Raw genomic sequence first — 24,172 nt, 5'->3', positions numbered from 1 at the left:
TAAGCTGATAAGCAACTTCAGCAAAGTCTCAGGATACAAAATCAATGTGCAAAAATCACAAGCATTTCTATACAACAACAAACAAAGAGAGAGCCAAATCATGAATGAACTCCCATTCACAATTACTGCAAAGAAATTAAAATACCTAGGAATACAGCTAACTAGGGAAGTGAAGGAAATCTTCAAGGGAAACTACAAACCACTGCTCAAGGAAATTAGAGAGGACACAAACAAATGTAAAAACATTCCATACTATGGATAGGAAGAACCATTATCATGAAAATGGCCACACTGTCCAAAGTATTTATAGAGTCAATATTATTTCCATCAAACTACCATTGACATTCTTCACAGAATTAGAAAAAAACTATTTAAAAATTCATATGGAACCAAAAGAGTCCGAATAGCCAAGACAATCCTAAGCAAAAAGAACAAAGCTGGATATATCATGCTACCCAACTTCAAACTACACTACAAGGCTACAGTAACCAAAACAGCATGGTACTGGTACAAAAACAGACACATAGGCCAATGAAACAGAATAGATAACTCAGAAATAAGACCATGCATCTAAAACCATCTGATCTTTGGCAAACCTGACAAAAACAAGCAATGGGGAAAGGATTCCCTATTTAATAAACGGTGCTGGGAAAACTGGCTGGTCATATGCAGAAACTTGAAACTGAAACCCTTCCTTTCACTTTATACAAAAATTAACTCAAGATGGATTAAAGACTTAAATGTAAACCCCCAAATTATAAAAACCGTAGAAGAAAATCTAGACAATACCATATAGGACATTGGCACAGGCAAAAATTTCAAGACGAAAATGTCAAAAGCAATTGCAACAAAAGCAAACATTGACAAATGTGATTTAATTAAACTAAAGAGCTACTGCACAGCAAAAGAAACTATCATCAGAGTGAACTGACAACCCACAGAATGGGAAAAAATTTTGCAACTTATCCATCTGACAAAGGTCTAATATCCAGAGTCTACAATGAACTTAAACAAATTTACAAGAAAAAAAATCGAATGACCCCATTAAAAACTGGGCAAAGGACATGAACAGACACTCCTCAAAAGAAGACATCCATACAACCAACAAACATATGAAAAAAAGCTCAACATCACTGATCATGAGAGAAATGCAAATCAAAACCACAATGAGATACCATCTCATGCCAATCAGAATGGTGATTATTAAAAAGTCAAGAAACAACAGATGCTGGCAAGGTTGCAGAGAAATAGGAACACTTTTACACTGTTGGTGGAAATGTAAATTAGTTCAACCATTGTGGAAAACAGCGTTGGGATTCCTCAAAGATCTAGAACCAGAAATGCCATTCGATCCAGCAATCCCATTACTGGATATATATCCAAAAGAATATAAATTATTCTATTATAAAGATACATGCACACATATGTTCAATGTAGCACTATTCACAATAGCAAAGACATGGAATCAACCCAAATGCTCATCAATGATAGACTGGATAAAGAAAATGTGGCATATCTACACCACGGAATACTATGCAGCCTTAAAAAGAGATGACATCATGTCCTTTGCAGGGACATGGATGCAGCTGGACGACTATCCTTAGAAAACTAAAGCAGGAACAGAAAACCAAATTCTGCATGGTCTCACCCTAAGTGGGAGCTGAACAATGAGAACACACGAACACTGGGAGTGGAACACTACACACTGGGGCCTGTCAGACGGGTGCAGGGAGAGGGAGAGCATTAGAAAAAATAGCTAATGCGTGCTGGGCTTAATACTTATGTGATGGGTTGACAGGTGCGGCAAACCACCATGGCACACGTTTACCTATGTAACAAACCTGCACGTCCTGTACATGTACCCCAGAACCTAAAATAAATTTTTTTTAAATCTTAAAAGTTACTATCTATATAATAAAGTATACTTTTAAAACGACTTATAAGTTTGTATAATGGTCTTATTGCTAGAGTTATAATATATTCCATTTATTTGGTTTAAAAATAAACTTAGGCCTGTAATCCCAACACTTTGGGAGGCCAAGGCAGGAGAATGGCTTCAGTCCAGGAGTTCAAGACCAGCCTAGGCAACATGGCAAGACCCTATCTCTACTTAAAAATAAAATAAATAAATAAATAAATAAATTTATAATTTTAGCCAAATCTGAGGAGTGCTCAACATAAAACAAAAAGCAGCTAAGAAAAAAGAAACAAAAATCTAACAAAAAAAGACGACAAAAGATCAGAAATAAATACAGATAACTAATGTTCTATTTCCAAGTTTTGATATTTGGGATATTTATGCATTCCATCTCAAATGCCATAAAATATTATTCACCTATGTGTGTTAAAATGCTATGACACTGTATGTTTCCTCTCCAAGTTTCTGTTATATATACAAGTGACCTACGTGCCCCAAAACAAAGGGTATCAAACATGAATCTGCACCAAAATTCATTAGGAAAATTTTGTTAAAAATACAGTTGTCTAAGCCCTCCTTCTGACCTAATGAATCTGAATCCATCCTAAAGGAAAGCTAATTTTATAAAGTGACTCAAAACATAAAGTCTCAAATAACTGCACAGTACTTGGCTTTCTAGACTCAGTTTAAAACACCCTTTCATAGTTCTATAGTTGTACTAGCCATCAGTACTACCTTAGGACCGCACCACGAATGTCAATGAATAAATGCACTGTCTTTTCTCCAGGGAGATTTTACCTGATCCTTCCAGAGCTGGAGTAGGTGTCCCAGCTGGGTTTGGTAATAGATGCTCTCACACACTCTGCTTTCCTTTCAAAATTCTCATCAGATTTGTAACTATTTAATATCTAGACTTCCTCCCAAAACTATAATTTCCATGGAGGTAAAGACTAAGTCAATCTTGTTTGTGGATTTAGCTTTAGGGCCTACACATAAATATTTGTTTGAATGAATAAACGAACAAGCAGGGGCCAATACTGTTTTTAAAAAAGGAATCAGATTATAAAGGATCAGATTATGGTAGGCTAAGGAGTTTGAACTTTGCCTTGTAGGCAACCAGAACCAAAGCAAAAGAACTTGAAAAGTTGTGTCTTTTTTTTTTTTTTTTGAGATAGAGTCTCCCTCTGTTGTCAGGCTGGAGTGCAGTGGCACGATCTTGGCTCAGTGCAACCTCCGCCTCCCAGGTTCAAGTGATTCTCATGCCTCAGCCTCCTGAGTAGCTGGGACTACAGATGTATGCCACCACACCCAGCTAATTTTTGTATTTTTAGTAAAGACAGGGTTTCACCATGTTGCCCAGGATGCTCTTGATCTTTTGACCTTGTGATCTGCCCATCTCGGCCTCCGAAAGTTGTGTCTTTAGAATATTAACTTGGCACTGTTCTACAATGTGACAAATTAGAGTAGACCAAGGTGGGGGAACAGGTGAAGTGTGAGTAAATTATTGTAACCATCAAGTGTGATGTGTTAAGGACTTAAATTAGGGAGGGGTAGCAGTGGAAATGGAAAGAAATGAATGTTGGAAACACTGTGAAGGACTTAATGATATAAGGGCTTAAGGTATAAAAGGAATCAAAAGTATCAGCTTTAGAAAGTTTATAACAGAGAAAGAAATTTACTGCTTCATCTCACGGCCCAGTCCACAAGCAGGCATGGCTGGATAGAGTCTCAAATGACTTAATGCTGTTTTCCTTCTTATAGTTCCTAGTGTTGAGAAGTCTCTCTTGGCATGGCTAGAAATATGGCAGCTGACAATTGTAAGATTATATCCTTACAGCTTACTATCTGCAGAGCAAGAGGTCCTGTCTCGAAAGGATCAATCAAATCTACTGGAAGGATACTATCTCCACATGCCTGTGAACCAGGCTAGCCAGATCATCTGCCCAACCTATGAAAGAGGAGGAAAGGACACTGTAATTGACAGACTCAACAGGACCACCTGGAGTCAGGGAGGAGCAGTTCTCCAATGACAGCGATTCTGCACAAGCAAACAACATATTATCCTCTCTAAAATAAAACTGAGCTTTTTTGGCCAGAGTAGCTAGATTTATTCACTGTTTTTGTCTCCTTTAGATATCAGTAGACCCATATCTTGAGATTTACAGACATATAAACAGCACCATAGCCACCAGGCTAGATTATCATCTATATTTAAAAAGCCAAGTAGAATTTAGAAGTTAAGACAGAGAACAGGAGACCCAATTGCCTAAATTTCAGTCCATATTCCACAATTCACCTCATACAAATTTCGATTTCCTATGAAAATGAGGATAACAATATCTCGTAAGAATATTTTGAGGATTAAATGTATACATAAAAATGTACTTAGAAGAGTGCCTTCCACATAGTAAGTGCTCAGTATTACGTGTAATTATTTCATATGTATATAAATGTATAAGGACGTATATGGTATTTGTATAAACACAAACCTCGCATGGAAAGAGTATGTTAAGAATGAATTTTACATGAAACCTTTCTAACCAATGGTCAAATCTTAATGCTTACCCTACTTGACCTATCAGTGCCATTAGCTATGCTAATCGCTCCCTCCTCAATACAGTTTGAAAATATTTGAAAAAAAAAAAATTACATCTGTGCTGAATATGCAGTTTTTCTCTTGTCATTATTTCCCAAACAATACAGTATAAAAACTACTTATATAACATTTACATTGTATTCAGTATTACAAGCAATCTAGAGTTGATTTAAGGAATACAGGAGGATGTGCATAATTTATATGAAAATACTATGTCATTTTATATATGGGACTTGAGCATCTACAGATTTTGGTATCTGAGTGATACCAAGGGATGACTTAGGACACCATTCTTGGTCTTCCTCCTAACTGAATGTTCCTTCTAAGTTTCCTTTGCTGGCTGCTTTTCTCAGACCTCTTAATGCTGTAGTGCCCAGAGCTCAGTCCTTATACCTCTTTTCTGTTTAGACTTACTCTATTGCAATCTCATCTAGTCTCCTGCCCAATTAACTCCCAGATTTTTATTTCCAGCCCAGTTCTCTCTCAATCCTAGACTTGTATATCCTACTCTCTACTTTGTAACTCTATCTTAAGGTCAATTCAAATTCAATTTTGTCCAAAACTGAACTCCTAGTCTTCCCCCAAAACCTATAGCTTCCCCATCATAGCTAATGGCTGTTCCATCCTTCCAATTGCTCAGGTCAAAAATCTCAGAGTTATTCTCTACTTTTCTCTACCATCCATCAGGAACTCCTACTCGCTCAATCTTCAACACAAACCTAGATTTTAACCACTTCTTACTGCCTCCATTGCCACCATCTAGCTCCCAGCCAATATCACTTCTTAACCACTATAAAAAGCTCCTAAGAGGTATCCATCCAGCTTCTGCCTTTGCCCCTCAATCTATTATCAAAACAGCAATCAATGTGAGCATTCAAAGCATGTCAGATCATTCTACTCAATTCAAACCTCCAGTGGTTCCCTATTTCAGTCAGAGTATGAGGCACGGACCTTACAGTGGCCTAAAAGGCCCCACATGATCAGCTCCACCCTCATTACCACCCTGACCTCAACTCCCACAGTTCTCCTCCTTGCTCTTTTTGCTGCAGCCACAATGGCCTCCTTGCTGCTTCTCAAATACACAAGGTCCACATCTGGCCTAGAGTCCTGATACTGGCTTTCTGCCTGAAACACACTTCACCATCATATGTGTATACTCCCCTCAAACTTCAAGTTCACTGAAATGTCAGGGTATTGGGCTAGGCACGAAGGCTCACGCCTGTAATCCCAGCACTCTAGGAGGCCAAGGCAGGTGGATCACGTGAGGTCAGGAGTTCAAGACCAGCCTGGCCAACATGGCAAAACCCTGTCTCTACTAAAAATACAAAAACTAGCCGGGCATGGTGGCACATGCCTGTAATCCCAGCTACTCAGGAGTCTGAGGTGGGAGGATCTCTTGAACACAGGAGGCAGAGGTTGCAGTGAGCCAAGATCACGCCACTGTACTCCAGTCTGGTGGAGAGACTCTGTCTTCAAAAAAAAAAAAAAAAATACAGTCACCTTCTCAACGAGCCCTGCCCTAACCACTATATTTAAAAATCAGTTCCCACCACCACCTCATCATCCCAAATTCTCCTTAATCTTGCTTTTTACCGTAGCATTTATCACCTTCAAGCAAACTTTGTAATTTCTGTATTATGTTGCCTGTTTATTGCTGGTTTCTCCCATAGGCAATGTATGCCCCCCAAGAGCAAGTATCTTTATCTACTGTATTGACTGCTATATCTATCTATATCTATATGCCTGACACATTACATGTGGTCGATAAATACACAGTAAGTTAAATATTTACTCAATGAATCTTATCCCACATTCAACTTTACCTTTGCATTTCCATACTTTAGACTCCACTATTTAAAATGGGCTTATTCAGATGCAGGGAGGAAATCCAAGACAGCTTGATAAGGCTAAAAATGGGTATGAGGTAACATGAAACTGAAGAGACCATTGTGTTAAAAAGAGAAACTCAAATTTACAAAATGTCTAATTTATATTACCAATATGCCTTATACTGGATTACTAAATTACAGGCCAGTTCTCATGATTACTATGTCCAAAGTCCAGAAAGTAACTCTTTTAAGAAATATTCCAGAGTCTTTTAAAACTAAAAGTGGCCTGAGATGTCAATTGTGTCTTTCACAAATGAAATGGGGAAATAAAATCTTTAAAACTTTTCCAGGACGAAATGACTAGTTATAGGAGAGCTAAGAACCACTGGCATCTGAAACAACTAAACTCTCATATAAGCAGATGACAGGGTTTCCTCATCTATAGGGAGTTGTCATGTGACATATGGATCTGGTTCCTTGAAAGATTTGCCACAGTCTTCTCTTGGCTACAACAATCTACGACCATGAATGATTACAATTTGGAGTTCATAAAACCAGAGTTTTATTCTTATTGTATAAAAATTCATTGTCAGACTTCCTGAAGTATAATTCATTCACATATAGTAAAATTCGGGGTGTCTGGTTTTTTAGTGCCCACTTCTTTGAATTTTGACAAATGTATACAGTCATGAAACCACTACCACTATCATGACATAAAACGTTTCATCACCCTAAAAAGTTCCCTCCCCAATCCCTAGCCTTTAGCAACCATTAATCTTTCTTCTTTCCTTATATTTTGTACCTTTTCCAGGATGGCATATAAATGAAACTGTACAATATGTAGCCTTTTGAGTCTGGCTTCTTTCACATAGCATAATGCATTTGAAAGTCATTATCTTATTGCATATTTCGGTACATTAGCCATTCTAAAAGGTGTGTAGTGGTATTTCACTGTGGTTTTAAATTTGCATTTCCCTAATTACTAATAACATTGAGCATCTTTTCCTATATCACACAGATCTTAAGAAATGTCCTCACAATTAAACAATTACTTTCCCATGGAATGAATTAGTAGGGGAAGGAGGACCGAGGTAAAACAGAGCACAAGAGTTTTAAACTTGTTATGTATTCATCCTAAGGTTATGAGAAGATCTATGAGATAATACATATGAAAATGCTTTAGAATATATAAAGTACTATTGTAAATATAAGGGACTACAATTGTTATTAAGTGCTGGAAAGTTATCAGATTTAAAAACTGCACCAGAGGATTCACTCTCTCCCAGATAGAAGATGAATGAAACCCTGCCTGCCCTAGCTATACGATCTCTGTCTTTTGGAGGTGTCCTGAATTAAGCTAGCTGTGTTGGAGACAAAGTCCTGTTTTCAAGCATAAATGTAACTTCTTTTCACAACCAATATAACCAATGAGATCAGCATTCAATAGCGACAAGAAATAGGTCGGGAGCGGTGGCTCATGCCTGTAATCCCAGCACATTACAGGTTGGGCGGGAGGTTGAGGCGGGTGGATCACGAGGTCAGGAGTTGGAGACCAGCCTGGCCAATTTTTAGTCTTTACTAAAAATCCAAAAAATACGCGCCTGTAATCCCAGCTACTCGGGAGGCTGAGGCAGGAGAACTGATTGAACCCGGGAGGCGGAGATTGCAGTGAGCCAAGATTGTGCCATTGCACTCCAGCCCAAGACTCCTCTCAAAAAAAAAAAAAAGAAAGACAAAAGATAAATTTACTATTTTAGCATAAAAAGATAGAGCTAACTTCTGACCTGGTTCTTCCTCCTGTGACTGACATCTCACCCCTAAACAATTTTTACATTTCTAAAAACTAAAAGGATGACTTGTCCATTTGTCTTTTAAGAGCTTCTACCTTTAAGTGATAAATGAATTGAATTTTACTGAATAAGAGTCCCTAATGCAGGAGTTTCTAAAAAGTAAATAAATAAAAGTAAAATCACCTAACCAAGATTCCTCGTAATATCTGGATAGACAGGCTGACAAAAACTAATAGGAAACTGAATAACAGATCTGAATAAATCGATCTGAATAAATAGTGTCAGACCATACTAGATGTCTCCCTCCCAATGCAAGAAACCAATAGGCAGAAACATCACTGATTTGGAGCACTGTTCTAGTCGAGAGTGTTATTTGATAACTAAAGGGAAAGCTTACCTTTCTTTCTTTTAGTAGCTTTTTGTAGCCATTTGATCCAAGTGACAATAAAGTAATAAGCACATCTAAAGAAGGTGAAGCTGAAGCTCTTCCTGAAATAAGAAGGATAAGTTACATTAAGAAGATGGGTGAGGGGGGTAGCTGTGGAAATTAAGATTTATTACAGTAGCCTATGTACAAATGGATTTTTGTTAGTTACTTTTTCTGAAAAGCAACTTATTTATTTACCTGGATACATCTTGCTGATTTCCTGAATGAAGGAATCATTAAAGCCAGCAATTATAGCGCCACCTACTGGAACCATAAAATTTTTGTCCAAGCTCTGAACAAAAGCATCTATTCTACCAACTCGAGCTCCCTAGAATCAATATAGTATTACATATTAGTTGCTAGGAAAACAGACAACTACTATTAACAAATAAATACCACAACAAAAAATTATAACTATTTGAGTTAACTAATATATTAGCCTGATTTAACCATTTCACGATATATACATGCATGAAAACATCAAATTGTACACCGTAAAAATACACAATTTTTGTCAACTCTACCTTAGAAAAATAAACACCATTAAAACAACGCACAGAAAAACCAACTGAAAATTTTTATTTTTATTTTCTTTGTAATAGTGCCAAGAAAACGTTTTTAAGTATTAAACCAAAATTTTTAATGGTTCTGCTTATATATGGAACTTTAAGCTTACAACGTGCTTTCACACATAAATCATTTAATTTTCACAACAACTCTGTGAGGCAAGCACGATTTCAGTATCAGCTCAGGTGGGAACTTTAATGAAACAAAATTTTACACCTTAAAATTTGATAAGAAAGAATGGATTCGGCCGGGCGCAGTGGCTCACGCCTGTTATCCCAGCACTTTGGGAGGCCAAGGCGGGCGGATCATGAGGTCAGGAGATCGACACCATCCTGGCTAACATGGTGAAACCCCATCTCTACTAAAAAAACAAAAAATTAGCCAGACATGGCGGCATGCGCCTGTAGTTCCAGCTACTCGGGAGGCTGAGGCAAGAGAATGGCGTGAACCCAGGAGGCAGAGCTTGCACTGAGCCGAGATCGCGCCACTGCACTCCAGCCTGGGCGACAGAGCGAGACTCCATCTCAAAAAAAGAAAGAGAACGGATTCATCCCATGCATCTCATCTGTGCTCCTTTTTGACAACAAATGTCTACAATTGGGTTCTATAATTATTAAGTGGTTTTAAACACCCTCTGTAAGTTCGAGGGTGGCCACCATAACCTAAGGGACAATAGCCATCTGAGTTGCCAGTTAATTATACGTGTGCCTCTCTTTAATGCTTGCACAATCTACTACCTGTATGACCATTTTAAGCACTCAGATAACAAAAAAGAAATGCAAAGTTTTACTTTTAACATCACTTAACGGAAATTTTATTTGTATACTCTTGGCAAGTTTAGAAGCAATGTTTCTACATAACTCATGCCCCCTAATATTGTAAACTTAGATGACTTCATTCCACTGCAAATGAACTTCTAGTGAAAATCTAATAGTCTGGTGAAAAATTGAATACTTATCTACTAGAAATGTAAAACTAAGTTAGGTCCTCGTCCGACACAGTCTATGACCTTCTGTCTAATGTGCTTCAATTTTCTCCATAGAGATACTATCTAAATTACAACTAAGATAGTCTTTTCCTTTATCTGTAGCCACAGATTTTCAATCTGTATTCACAATCTGCATTCCTATTAATATTATAACCATATTTGACCTTCATTTTCACACCTTGCTATCTGAGGGAGAATAGAAGGAGCAGATAGCTGGCCTAAGCTAAGAGTCCAGATCCAGGCAACAGGTGGAAGCAGCTGAAGCAGGGAAGAGGAGCAGCTGCTCTGGAGGCCATTATACAACTGTTCAAATCTTAACCTTCCTCTTCCTCTTCTAATTTCCTAATAAACCATGATCAGAGAAAATCTCACCATATCACAGGAAAACAGAGAGACGCATATAAGACTAATAGAATAAAAAAAAAAAAACTGGAAAACATGCGAGTAGCAGCACATAAAAATAAGTGAAACAGTGAAAGTTGCCTTTGTATTAATATTTTAGTACTGTCCAAGGCCTCCTGAGAGAACCAGGAACCTAAATTGGAAGCAGAAATACTAGAGGAATCAGCGCACCAGACTTTGTTAGAACCCTTCCATCACTAAAACACAGAAAGCATTTAAAAAGCAGCACATTCTATGGCAAGAAAACAAACAGGCCAGACCCAATCTCAGAAATGGTATGGAGCCCCCTTTTTTCAGCTACATCTAAGTCACCAGTACATGCTCTAAAATCCACTCTCAAAATACATCTGAATAAAAGCATTTATTACCACCTTCACGACTACCACCTTGGCCAGAGCCACAAACAAATCTCATATGAGTTGCTGCAACAGCCTTTCACTCTTGCCTGCCTACTGTCTATTTCCCACATAGCATGTCGTTCTTTCCTGCTTGAAATCATTCCATGGCCAATGATCACACCAAGAATAAAATCCCAAACTCTTAACACATCTCAAAGCTCTACAACCGCTGTTCACCTTGTTCATTATGGTTCAGCCATACTGGCCTCCTTGCTATTTCTCACATTCCAAGCACACTCCTCCCTCAGAGTCTTGGCTATTAGCTTCTGCCTAGAATCTCTCTCTCTCTAGAGAGCTGCAAAGCCTCCTCCTTCATGTCATTCAGAGTTCCATTCACATGTACTTCTTGAAGAGGGCTTCCTAGATTACTCCATCTAATGACATCCATCCTCCCCAAATACCAGAGCATTTATCCAAGACTTGTCATACTAGGTTTACTCTCTGCTTTCCCACAAAAAATAGAATGCTCCATGAGGGTTCAAGATTTTGTCACATTCACTATTTTCATCTCCAGTTCCTACCCTGGTGCCTGGTACACAAGTAGGAACCCAGAAAGTATTTGTTGAATGAAGAGGCAATTAGGTTTGTGAATAAACAGTAGTAACACCTACTTCTCTCAAATTCTTAATAGGCAAAGTTGCCGCTTCCCACACTTTTGGAGCTTTATAATCTATTCTGACTCAAAATAATTAGTCTTATACACATATTTTTGTGACTCTACTATATCCCTCTCCATTAATCTATCCTAACATCCATAATAAATAAATCTCTTAAATTCATTTTAGTAAATATAAACAAAAATATAGGTTATTCAAAACTAATTTCCCTGGGGGGGCTACATGAGCATACAGAATACTCTATAGGCTCAGCATTAAGCCATTCTAGGGTCTCACCTTAAAAATAAAAAAGTTAAAAACATAATGTTAAAACAATAAAAAAAAACCATTTTATTTATAGTTTTCCTTCATTGATTGATTATTGCAATATTATTTTCTCAAGAAGAGACTTACAGTATTAGTACTTTAGTACTTTGTTTTTTAACAGAAAGATGGGACTTTGGAGTCGCACTGAACTAGATGGGCTATTTTGTAGCTATAGGACCTTGGGCAAGTCACTTAATCCCACTTATTTTATTTCTCCATGTGCAGAATGGGAATAAGAAGTACACTTAAATTGTCAGGATTCAGTTAATAACTTTAAAAGCCTAGAAGGATGCCTGACACATGGAAAGTGTGTAGTAAATGGTATATATCAAAAATAAGGACTATTGAGATGAATTAAAGCTAACTTTAATTTTTTAGAATGTCATGAAACAGCAACCTGCACTCAACAAGACTCAAGTATTCATTTGATTTAAATCAACAGTGCCACAACCTCTTTTGGTGAAGGCCAATTTGGGAAAAATAGAATGTTTATATATTTGCTTTTTTTGTTTTAAAGAAATGTCCATTTTAGTAAGTTCTAATGCTCAATAGCACAGTACAGTGACTATAGTTAACAACAATGTAATTGTATGTTTCAAAATACCTAGAAGAGAGGATGTGAAATGTTCCCAACATAAAAGGAGGTAATAAATGCCAGGTAATGGATAGCCTAAATACTCTGACTTAATCATCCCACAATCTGTACATGTATCAAAATATCATATGCACTCCATAAATATATCTAAATATTATGTATCAAAGAAATTTTTTTAAAGAAATATCAACTTCAGAAGGTAATACATTATCTGCAACAATATCTGCATTTAAAAGTTTATTTATCCATCTTATAGTTTTATTTTTTGGTTAAAATTTTAGTAAAACCACCTCCCAAATGCAGACAGGTAATGACAAAGCAGAGTATTAGGGATGTGCAACTCCAAGGGCACCTTTCTTATTGTATTCTGGAGCTCTTTTTTTTTTAGGCGGAGTCTCGCTCTGTCACCCAGGCTGGGTGCAGTGGCACTCTCTCAGCTCACTGCAAGCTCCGCCTCCTGGGTTCATCCCATTCTCCTGCCTCAGCCTCCCCAGTAGCTGGGACTACAAGTACAAACCACCACACCACCCATTTTTTTTTTAAATTTTAGTTTTGTAGAGATGGAGTCTCGCTTTGTTGCCCAGGGAGGTCTCAAACTCCTGGCTTCAAGTGATCCACAAGCCTCAGCCTTCCAAAGTGCTAGAATTAGAGATGAGCCACCACACCCAGCCTCTTTTAGTTTTAATGTCTTCAAGTGCACCACCAAATTTTCTAGTATTTAAAAATATGTTGTATCATTAAAATGATCATTATGAAAACTTTATAAGCATCTGAAGGGTCCAGAAATATAACACTGAAAAAATTAAATGTACACAATGAATATAACTATGTAAAAACAATATGCATACAAAAAGAGAAAAAGTAAATACATAGATTGTTAAGGATATTTGTTAGGGTAATAGCGTTATGAGTGATCTTCTACTCCTTCCTCATTTTCCTAAACTTTTAGTAATGCTGATGGTATTTGACTTTTAAAAGAAGAGAAGCTGCTAAAAATTACAGAGAAGAAGAGCAAGGGGGAAAGGGAAAGGAGGAATAAAAATCAATCACTGAAATAAAATGTTCTTCAAGAATTCCAGTGTAGAAAATAGTACACCCTTCCTCTATGACCATACAAATTAGATATAACCTAGTCTAGAATAAGTGAAGAAGCCTTAAAAAGTTAAGGAATAATGAAAAGAAATATCAAGGAAATGGTAAACAGTCTTTCCCTAAAGGTTTTAAGAAATCCTGACACACCATGCCTACAATCCACTCCACCTCTGGACTTGCTACATAAATTAATCCATTTCCTTATTGGTTTAAGCTAAATTGAGTTGGGTTTCTGTTACTTGCTGCCAATGACATCCTAACTGATACAAAGTTGAGTAAAGAAATTAAACAAATCAGTGATTACTATTTCATATAAACCACATTTATGTAAAAGATGATACTAGTATAGGAAAAATAATATAGAAGACAAAAAAATTACTAGATAGTATCTATTGTGCTTCAGAGCATTTACCATATTGGAGCAGGCCACAGGTAATCTGTGAATAACTTAGGCCTACATAACACAAATCACATGTATGTCAAAACTGAATGCGTATATTAACATCATTATGCACACAAACTATGTAGTCTATATCATACATGCATAAATACAATAATTCATTTATTCACTGACTTTGTTCAGTAACCAATTATTAATTGTCCATTATGTACCAGATACTGTCTTAAGTATTGAGGGCACAGCAGTGAACAAAACAAAGTTCTATCCCAACAGAACCTTAATTATAATTACTGTCAATAACAAACATTATATCAAATGGTGATAAGTGTTCTGGAGAAAAATAGCAAGGAGCCATCAATTGTAAGAAACATCATTATTTTATATGTCACTATGTTAAAAAAAAACATTGCCTATTAACACTGTAAGACACCACTGATTATAAGACATCACAATTTCAGACGTCAAAATGTAGAACACTGCATCTTAAAATCAACGAACATGGGAAAAAAGCAAAAAGAGGGATAGAAAACGCTAGCAAGGGCTGGGCACAGTGGCTCACACCTGTAATCCCAGTACTTTGGGAGGCAGAGGTGGGAGGCTGGCTTGAGCCCAGGAGTTTGAGACCAGCCTGGGCCGCATGACAAAATCCCATTTCTAGAAAAAATACAACAAGTTGGCTGAGTGTGATAGCGCACACCTGTTGTCCCAGCTACCCGGGAGGCTGCCGTTGGAGGATGACTTGAGCGTGGGAGGTTGAGGCTGCAGTGAACTGTGGTTGCACCACTGCACTCCAACCTGGACAAAAGAGTGACACCCTATCTCAAAAAAATAAAAAAGTAGAAAACGCTAGTGAGGAAGGGGGAGGTGTTAGATAGGGTTTGACGTGTTTGCCAAAACTGAGTATGTATATTAACATAATTATGCACACAAACTATATAGCCTGTATCATACACGCATAAATAAATACAGTATTTCATTTATTCATTCACTTTGTCCAGTAACCAGTTATTGATTGTCAATAATGACAATTATTGATAGAGTTTCTGAGGAAGTCTCACTGACGAAAAGAAAACTACGCAACTCTCTAGAAGAGCAATCCAGTGAGTGGGACGAGCAACAGCAAAGGCCTGGAAGTACAGGCATGTGACAAAATGGAAAAAAAGTAAGGCAGCAAGGGTGGTTGGAGCACAGCAAGCAAAAGGAAAGCAGAAAATGAAATCAGCAAATCAGCAAAGGCCTGAATACATAAAGCCCTTGTAGGTCATAGTTCTTACAAGTGACACGGGAAACAAAGACATATTTTCAAAAGTAGAACCTCAAACAAACGACCAGGATCTAGCTGATGCTTAAAAAAAAATACAAAAATCTGTCAATTCCATAGCTATATACTAAAATGTCTATAAATGAAGTCACTTCTAGTCTAAGATAATAGGTACAATAATTCCTTACATACAGAATAAATCACATATTTTTAAAAATGATATAATCCAGTATATTAGAAAAATGAGAATCCTGGTAATGAAACAGTCTCAGAAAGTTAAAAGCTAAACTACTAAAGTATTTCTATGTTGATTCTAGCCTACCAAAGCTATCAGTCCAATTACCACCACAGTACCAAAGAATAATGACTTTTATTGAGATTATCAGATGTAAGTTCCTAACACAACCTGAAGCAGATGGTCATAAATAACTGTTTTTCCTGTATCCGATTGCAAGAAAAAGTAATAATCCTATAATATGTTAAAATGAATTTGTCCTTGACATATATATTTTAAACTCTCTTACCTGCTGAATGAGGTGCATACACTTTGAAGACTGCACTCCATAAGCATTATTGACTATATGTGGAATGCCATAATTAGCACAAATCACAGCCAGTTCTTCTAATCTATAAACGTAAATATTCAATAGAAAGACATACTCACACTGTGCTTTATAAATGCTAGTGCAGAAACTTTTTAAAAAATTTAATAGTTATCCTTAATGTACACCAAGGGAAAAAAACGACAAACACTGAAATTTCTATTGCAATATTTTGACATGTAATACAGCAGCTTGGAAGTGCAGAGCAAGCTCTTTTGAATAAACCTTAAAAGGCTTTTAAATTAATGTTATCAATATATGAAAAAAATACAAAAATTTATGTAGATGGTAAATCATTTTAAAATTAAAAATTCCCTAAATAGAAAGCCAGAAGATTTATTTATAATGACCCCTCACAAGGTGGTATGCTCTTTTTTCACTTTTGTTTGCTTACTATACCGAAGCTAGTATCTGCAAAATAATTAGCATATCTGGAATCTTAAGAAATCTTACATTAAACATCTCATAAAATAAAAAATGCATACTCAAATAGACTTTAATGTATTAAAAAATACAGAACATTAAAATGTGTCATTACCAAAATAACTAACATTTTCCAACAACTTGGATACTGAGGAATCTTTTAAATAGCTCCTGGTTTTAAATCCACCCTTATCTACTCCTACTTTTTCATTTTACACCTCTCATATTAATCTGAGTCTAACTTTATGCAAAGTAAGGTAACAAATTTCAGTGGCAGCATAATAAATAGATGTTCTTTCACAAAGCCAAATACTTCCTGTGACTGAGCTCATCTTTAATAGAAATGTCTTCATGCTATGAAACTAAAACTAAACCCGATGTTTTAGTAAAACTATTAAAAAGTTTTCTTTCTAAAGTATAAAGAATTTGAAAGCATTTTTATACAAGTAAAGTCCTTTTTGACAGGATATATTTCAAATACATAGTCTGAATTATCGATTTATGCATAATACATGTACTATTTCTAGTAGATGTCATTAATATATTTTTAACTGTAAGTAGGAACACCATTATGTTCATCTGTTACAAGTTTTCTTTTTTTTATCCAGTTTGCCTCAGACCAAAAACAAGTTATCAATTTGCTTGCTTGAAGTCTTACGAATTAAAAACTCATTTTATCATTCATTTTCACAAACCCTACAAATTGATATAGAAATCCTTTTTGTTACTTCAAACTAATCAGATGATGTTTTTAACAAAATAGACCTTCTGGGATACACACAAGTATTTTCTTCATAAAATAAAAGGCACTTTCATATGTGTGTGTTCTAATGAAAATATTCCTTAATAAAAAACTTTGAAAATAAGGCTCCATAACATTAAGCTCTATTTTTAAAAGAAAAAAAAAAAATAATTTGAGAGTACTTTTAAATAATCTGAATTACCTAAATCTGTTAATGGTTAGGGTGTGTTTAAAAAACAAATGTATTAAATGAAAGGAGAAGTAGAAAAAATATTTTTCATATGTATCAAATTGTTTTCTAACTTAGAAGCCAATTTAACGTGTTTATCAGTTAGAAGAAATAATACCCTTCTTTTTTGCAACATTTCCCTTAAGTGAATTTCCTCTACTTTTTGTCTCATTAACTAATAAAAACAAAATGTATACTGTACCCAAAAAATTAAGACTATAAAGGAATGAAACTTGATGTAAAAAAAATCAAAATGTAGTTTTAAAATTTAATAAAGTCAGAAATTCGAACATTACTGTGCACCACCTTCTTCCTAAACTTCACTCTTACTCAGAAATATTCATTACACAACAGTGACAAACGAGAATTTTTCTGACTGATAAAAAGCTTTATTAAATTTTTTCTAAAGGAGATAATACGGGTAAAACACTTAACACTGTGCCAGGCATACTGTAAACATTCAAAAGACATTAGTCATAATGAAACAAAAGCAAAGTATCCACAAGGATAAATAATCCAACTAATACAAATATCCATTAGCTGTTTTTCAAAATGTGATTTCTATCACATTAAAAATTTTATATATATCAAAACCACCAATAAAGAACGATGTTTATTTAATATTTCAATATAAATTTGAAATCTGGTAAGTAATGAATAAACCACAGCAGCATATGCAAAGTAATCTTAAAATAGAGTTCACAGGCTCATGAACGTAGCAAGGTAAATTTTTAAGAGCACAGTTAAAAAATTGTCTCTTACAATCTGCCTATAAGATAACAAAAGCCAACATGGCATTCATTACTGCCAAATAATGTACTTCCATGAATTAAAACCAAGGTATAACTTGACGCTACAAGAAAAGCCCAAAGTCAATATAGTTCCTACGAATTATTTACCCCTTCCATTCAAAATGTTAAAATGAAACAAAAAAAAAATTGTAGTCAAAAACAGAAATCTATATTACTAGACCTGAGCCTATTACATTTTCAGAATAAAAATGTGTGGCTATCCTTTAAAAGAGTAAACCTTTGCTTTTTCTTTCCTTTTTGCTTTTATTTTCTTAAATATTTGTATTATTCTCAAAATGCAGACAATGACAACCACTATGCACACATAAGTATACATCTGAGTTAATCTTCCAATTACAGAAATTTGAAAGTAAACAATCCTAAATTTTTAATTTATTAATACTGATGGCAATGAAAAGAAGTAAACTCAACATTTAGCTTAGAAAAGAATCTTCCATCAAATAATAAGAAAAAACATGCTAAGAGATCAGAAACAGGACAAAGAGCAAGAAAACAGAGACGGTCTGCATCTACTCAAGTCATAAAGGGAGCTCCCCACCCTGTACTAGTTGTTTTCCCTTGTTCTATTTCAAATGGTTGTTTTCCCAAGCCATTACGCTATTTCTTCACAAGGTCAATCTATTGTCTTAGAACAGACCATTCACCTATTTATTATGAAGTGTTATTTAAGCATATTTGAGAATTAGTATATCGTATTTTATTTAAAAGACTGATAAACAGCTAAAGGACAATATTCACAAATCATTTACCTATCAGGCACCCTTGGAGCAAAACAGGATGTAGTAGAATGAATACACAGAACGTAATCAGGCCCAAGTTCCTGGACTTTAGCCTCTACTGCTTTCAGGTCTGTACGCAGCTCGTCACCCTCCAAAACATTTTCTATCACCACAGGCTCAAAACCTAACCAAACCAACCAGAAAAAAAATGTTAGTGTGAACTAAAATAAGGGAAGATCCTGAAACTCTAGGAAGCATGCTATTCTACACAAGAACTCTTAATATTTATTTTGATAGATTAACCTTCCTCTGGTAATAAATACGCGGCTCAGTACTGGTATTAGTCAAAGGCAGGTCAAAATAATGTGACGGACGACTACACAATTTTAGGACCATAAGTCTATTTAACACTAAGATATGACAAGAATGAATTCTAGAAAGTAAGGAAAACAAATGTTAGATATCTAGAGAAGTAATAACATGGACACTGATGACAAAAAGGATCACTTTAATCCAGTTCAATTTCAATCCACAGAAAAGTAAGTCCACTCATTCTCTGGCAATACTTCTTCTGTTTTATTTTAAAGTTCACTTTATTTCAGAGATGGACATTAATAATAATACAATTCACTTGCTGAAACAAATCACAATCATCTACTCAATGTTTTACCTCTAAAGAAAAACGTAATAAATTTCAGCAGCCTAAGGATCACTGATCCATCACATAGCCTACAAAAGCCTCCTATGAAAACAAAATGTATACAGTAAATTTTGCATAAAGATAAAAAGTGTTTCCACATTTTTCAATTAAAACAACACACTTAACTAGTATATAAGCAAAGGCCCAGCAACAAATAATAATTATGGAACCATATATATTTAGGTATCCATAAACTTAAAAAGTTGTATAAAGTAATACAAACATTAAATTTTGTCACATTTATTTTACCACAACTTTTTCTTTTAAAAAAGCAATAGGGAACAGAGTTAGTTTATTTTTCATTTATCTTTATATAAGAAATTTGAATTTTCTAATTGTGATGTTTAAAACATTATACACAACACTTCTCTTACCTGCAGTGATCATGGATTTAAAGCAGGACTTCTGGTCTATTCGTGGCCATATAATATACTTTGCCTTTGGTCTTTTGTGTCGTAACGTTAAGAAACACAGAGTTAGACTCATGCCAGTTGCCATAGGAACTACAAAGCAGTTAGTTACCGTATGGACACCTACAAATAAGAAGCCAAACAGAAATCTGTTATCCCGCTAAGCACCCAGCATCCTTCTTGAGGAAATAATATATTTCATCTATAAAATACTAAGAGTCGTAGCCCTAGTGCTTCTGTTTCTGTACTCACTCTTGGGAAGCTCAATGCCAAATTCAACTTCTGGGCTTATGGCTCTGATTTTCTATCTCATTCTAAGGACTTTTTATTTTTAGAAAAAGTCTTTTCAAAAGTCACTCATACTCTTTTTGGAAAGGGGCAATAATAAGGAAATCGTCAATAGTGTGTGTGTGTGTCCAGTCAGCCAAAAGCATGATGATTAAGATCGTACATACCAGCCAGCTTTATAATGTCCAGGACCAAAGAATTGGTAATTTTGTTCAAAAGGCTAGAGCCTGCAGCTTTTGGTTGCACAGCAGAAATATCACCCGATCGTCCAATGCCATGAATGAACCTAAGCAAAAAATGGGCCAAAAACTGGACAAATACATTCAGCATTCTAAGTAATACAATGTACAAATATGCAAATATAGTAACCCAAAACACAGGAGCAATATCTGGCTGTTACAGATATATGTCACAAACTATTAATGATGTGGAACTCTCTACTTAAACTGAAACAACTTCATCAATTATGTTGTGATAGCCAGTTTCCAATGACGGCCACCATCAATTATTTTTCTCCCTGTGCCCACATCCTACTCCCACACCAAGAGATGGAGTCTACTTCCTCTCCACTTGAATGTGGGCTGAACTTAGTGACTTGCTTGGCCAGGAAGAATCTAGCAGAAGTGACTGTGAAATTTTTATGCTAGGCAAACCTTCAGATAACTCAACTCTCAGCTAGTATCTGACTGCAACTACATGAGAGACCCAAAAGCAATACTCACCCTGCTGAGCCCAGTTAATCCAAAAAACCATGAGAGGTAATAATAAGTAATTGTTTTAAGCCACTTAATTTTAGGGTGGTTTGTTCTGTAGCAATAGAAAACTGAAATATATGAAACAATAAATTATCTTTTTTTTTTCTTTTTGAGACGGAGTCTTGCTCTGTCGCCCAGGCTGGAGTGCGGTGGCCCAACCTCAGCTCACTGCAAGCTCTGCCTCCCAGGTTCCTGCCATTCTCCTGCCTCAGCCTCCAGAGTAGCTGGGAATACAGGCGCCTGCCACCATGCCGGGCTAATTTTTTTGTATTTTTAGTAGAGACCGGTTTCACCTTGTTAGCTAGGATGCTCTGGATCTCCTGACCTCGTGATGTGCCCGCCTTGGCCTCCCAAAGTGCTGGGATTACAGGCATGAGCCAACGCGCCAGGCCAAATTATCTTTTTTCTTTCCTTTTCCCCTAATCACACAGTGGGCTAAGTTCCAATGATGGTTCAAATATTGCCTTAATTTTAAAAGAACTATGTGCTCCTAGAAAATCAGTGTGCAAATCTACTCATTTTAAATTAGACGATATTATACATTGTTTAAAGACACTTCTCAATACTCTTTAAAATAAAAAACCCTTTTGTAACCTGAGTAATTTCTAATTGACAGTCAAATATATCAGAAATTCTGTATAGGGAGATTATCGAAGAATACTAATGTACTTCCTCACCACTGAAATCTCATGTACAAAACATTTCTTACATATATTATCAACCATGTTATCAGCAAACTGTTAACTGAAATTTTCATCCAAGTTAGGCATTATCATCAGTTTTGACTGCAGTGATTTTTACTGAAATACAAATTCTACTATGCCCAGGAAATTTTCATTATAATGTAAAAGCATGGAAGAGAGGAGTTTTATTTAAAAGAGTTTACACTTCATAGAAAGGTTAGTGGACAGAGCAATGAGTGATCATATTTGGAACTACCAATTAAATCATTATCAGAATTGATGAAAAGCTTTCTGCAATAATGCAAAAGAAAAAAGTCACTCAATAATCTAATACACCTTTCTCTGTATCTATTGCAACAGAGAGGTATTTATAAAAATGGGATTCAGTTTAAAACAAAGTTTAAAGTTCTAACTACAAACCACTCTTTAAAAAAAAAAACACTGCCAATGTTAGAAAAGAAATATGGAAAACTATAAACAACCTTAATGGATTTTAAACTTTTACAACCAGATATGTTTATTAGGGTAACCATTCCTCAGAAAATGTATAGCCTGTGTTAGTCACCCAGAACCTGACGGGGTAACCCCCACATATTTTTACTCTATTGTCTTTGAAAAGCACCTGCTGAAATAAAATTGTTTCCATCTCCCTGTTGCATTTGGTTTACATATCCATTTGAGCAGGTAAAAAGTGGTTTACAAACAGACATTTGATAATCTAACAAAATGAAAACTACTGCCATTATTTTGAACCAAAAATAAATAAACGATATGTCTCCCATACTACTTAAAAAAAGATACCTGTAATGACGACGAGCAACTAATGCGGATGCCACTCTCCCTTCCCTTTCTCCCACACCACAATTGCCTAAGAAATTGTTGCTGTCCATGATTGCAAGTTCATGTAAAAAGAGTTCAAGTGTACTTTCATCCCAGCCATTCTCTGGACACTTGCCCTTAAAAAACAAACAAACCAAAAAAAAACTTATGATTATATTTAATAAAACTATCGTTTTCTAGAACACTACAGGAATACATTTTTTTTAATGTGCATTTTGCCATGCTCCTTGTTTTCTAAAATTCAGGCATAAATTCAGCACTATATAGAGACAGCAAGGAGATAAAAAATTTGTACATTCAATTACAACTATTTATAGATTTCGAGAAGTGATGATAAATGCATACAATGAGATTTCCTCAGATATTTAAATTTCCGTAAGCTAAACTAATTGAATACCAATACACCACATCCACAATGAAGATGCTTCAAACCAGGGCGTTAGGATTGGGGCGGGAGGACGTGGAGAAGGGCGGCAGTTGTCAAACTTCAATGAAATACTGGCCAGGCTCCGTAGCTCACGCCTGTAATCCAGCACTTTCAAAGGCCGAGAAGGGCGGATCACTTGAGTCAGGACTTTGAGACCAGCCTGGCCAAAATGGTGAAACTCTGTCTCTACTAAAAATACAAACATTAGCCAGGCGTGGTGGCGGGCGCCTGTAGTCCCAGCTACTCGGGAGGCTGAGACAGGAGAATGGCGTGAACCCGGGAGGCGGAGGTTGCAGTGAGCCGAGATCGCGCCACTGCACTCTAGCCTGGGCGAAAGAGCGAGACTCTGTCTCAAAAAAAAAAAAAAAAAAACACAACAAAACTTTTAATGAAATTAAAATTCAGGAACGCTGGCAGGAGGCAGACCTGTGAGGTTCGGCAGAAGCCTCGTGGTTCGAGTTAGCATACAGTGGTCTACAAACACTCTATGTGCTGAGTCGTTGAGCGCGGTGGAAGACGGAGGTGCGAACTTTGCCCTTTCCGCGAATAAAAAAGTACACTAGGACTTTCCCTCACTTCCGCATCCCGCAGTTAGAAACAGCGGGACTCAAAACACCGACCCCAACACCCCCTCCTGAGAACACCCTTTAGCTTTCACTGGCTTTGGCAAGGCTGAGAAGGCACAGACCGCAGTCGGTCAGCTAGGGCAAGCCAAGCTAAGACAGACTTGGGACTAGTCTCAAGCAGCAAAGAGCTACCGGTGGGGCGGCACCAGCGGGAACGGCGGGCGGAGCCAGAGCCCCGGGGTCGCGGCGGCTGGGGAGGGGACCGACAGTTCGGTACCTTCTCCAGAAGCAGCCGTATGAGGTGCTCATGCGAGCGGCGGGCCTCACAGCCCTGCCGCACATAAGCTGGTGACACCAGCCGCTCGCCCGCCGCGAAGCTCTCGCGGTTCATGACAGCGATGGCGACAGTAGCAAATAGGCGGGAGCACTGCTCCACACGCCAGACTCACGACGGAACCAGAATGCAACTCGCCTCCTGGACTGTACGGCAGCGCCTTGGGACAAAAAAAAAAAAAAAACTTATTGCTCCTGCACACGCGCAGACCGTCTCAGATGGCGCTCCAGGAGGAAGTTGGCGTATTTGAGCATGCGCGAGGGAGTCCGCGCTTTTAGGTGACTTCAGGCAAAGGAGGTACTGAAATTAGCCCCGCCCCGCTGCAGCTGATTGGTCTGGTTAAACCCTGGTGTTCCTACCGGGAACTTCAGGAAAGGATTTTGCACTTATGCAGACCAGGCGAGCAGAGTGAGAACTAGGTACGTGGGGTTTTCTAACTTCTGTGTTCCAGTCCTG

The 24,172-nt window shown here is 36.8% G+C and overlaps 1 protein-coding gene across 3 annotated transcripts in view; it reads right to left on the bottom strand.

Moving 5' to 3' along the window:
- The window catches only part of SEPSECS (Sep (O-phosphoserine) tRNA:Sec (selenocysteine) tRNA synthase), a 40,525-nt gene extending 16,561 nt beyond the window's left edge, over positions 1-23,964 (bottom strand). Inside the window, exons 1-9 of one of the 3 annotated variants that reach the window (XM_011935651.1) lie at positions 23,660-23,852; positions 23,026-23,162; positions 22,351-22,505; positions 20,279-20,397; positions 19,788-19,946; positions 18,744-18,897; positions 15,711-15,813; positions 8,759-8,888; positions 8,531-8,622 (exon numbers count right to left, since the gene is read on the bottom strand). In XM_011935651.1, the coding sequence (XP_011791041.1) occupies positions 8,531-8,622; positions 8,759-8,888; positions 15,711-15,813; positions 18,744-18,897; positions 19,788-19,946; positions 20,279-20,397; positions 22,351-22,439 (846 nt within the window). In that variant the 5' untranslated portion in view covers positions 22,440-22,505; positions 23,026-23,162; positions 23,660-23,852. Of the gene's footprint in view, positions 1-8,530; positions 8,623-8,758; positions 8,889-15,710; positions 15,814-18,743; positions 18,898-19,787; positions 19,947-20,278; positions 20,398-22,350; positions 22,506-23,025; positions 23,163-23,659 lie in introns of all 3 variants that reach the window. The other 2 variants (XM_011935650.1, XM_011935652.1) reach the window with 2 other exon arrangements.
- Positions 23,965-24,172: the final 208 nt, after the last annotated feature.

Source organism: Colobus angolensis, unplaced genomic scaffold, assembly GCF_000951035.1.
Source record: "Colobus angolensis palliatus isolate OR3802 unplaced genomic scaffold, Cang.pa_1.0 Scaffold146, whole genome shotgun sequence".
Classification (NCBI taxonomy): domain Eukaryota; kingdom Metazoa; phylum Chordata; class Mammalia; order Primates; family Cercopithecidae; genus Colobus; species Colobus angolensis.
The sequence above is the reverse complement of the archived record's forward strand: the minus strand, read 5'-3'. Positions and strand labels throughout refer to the sequence as shown.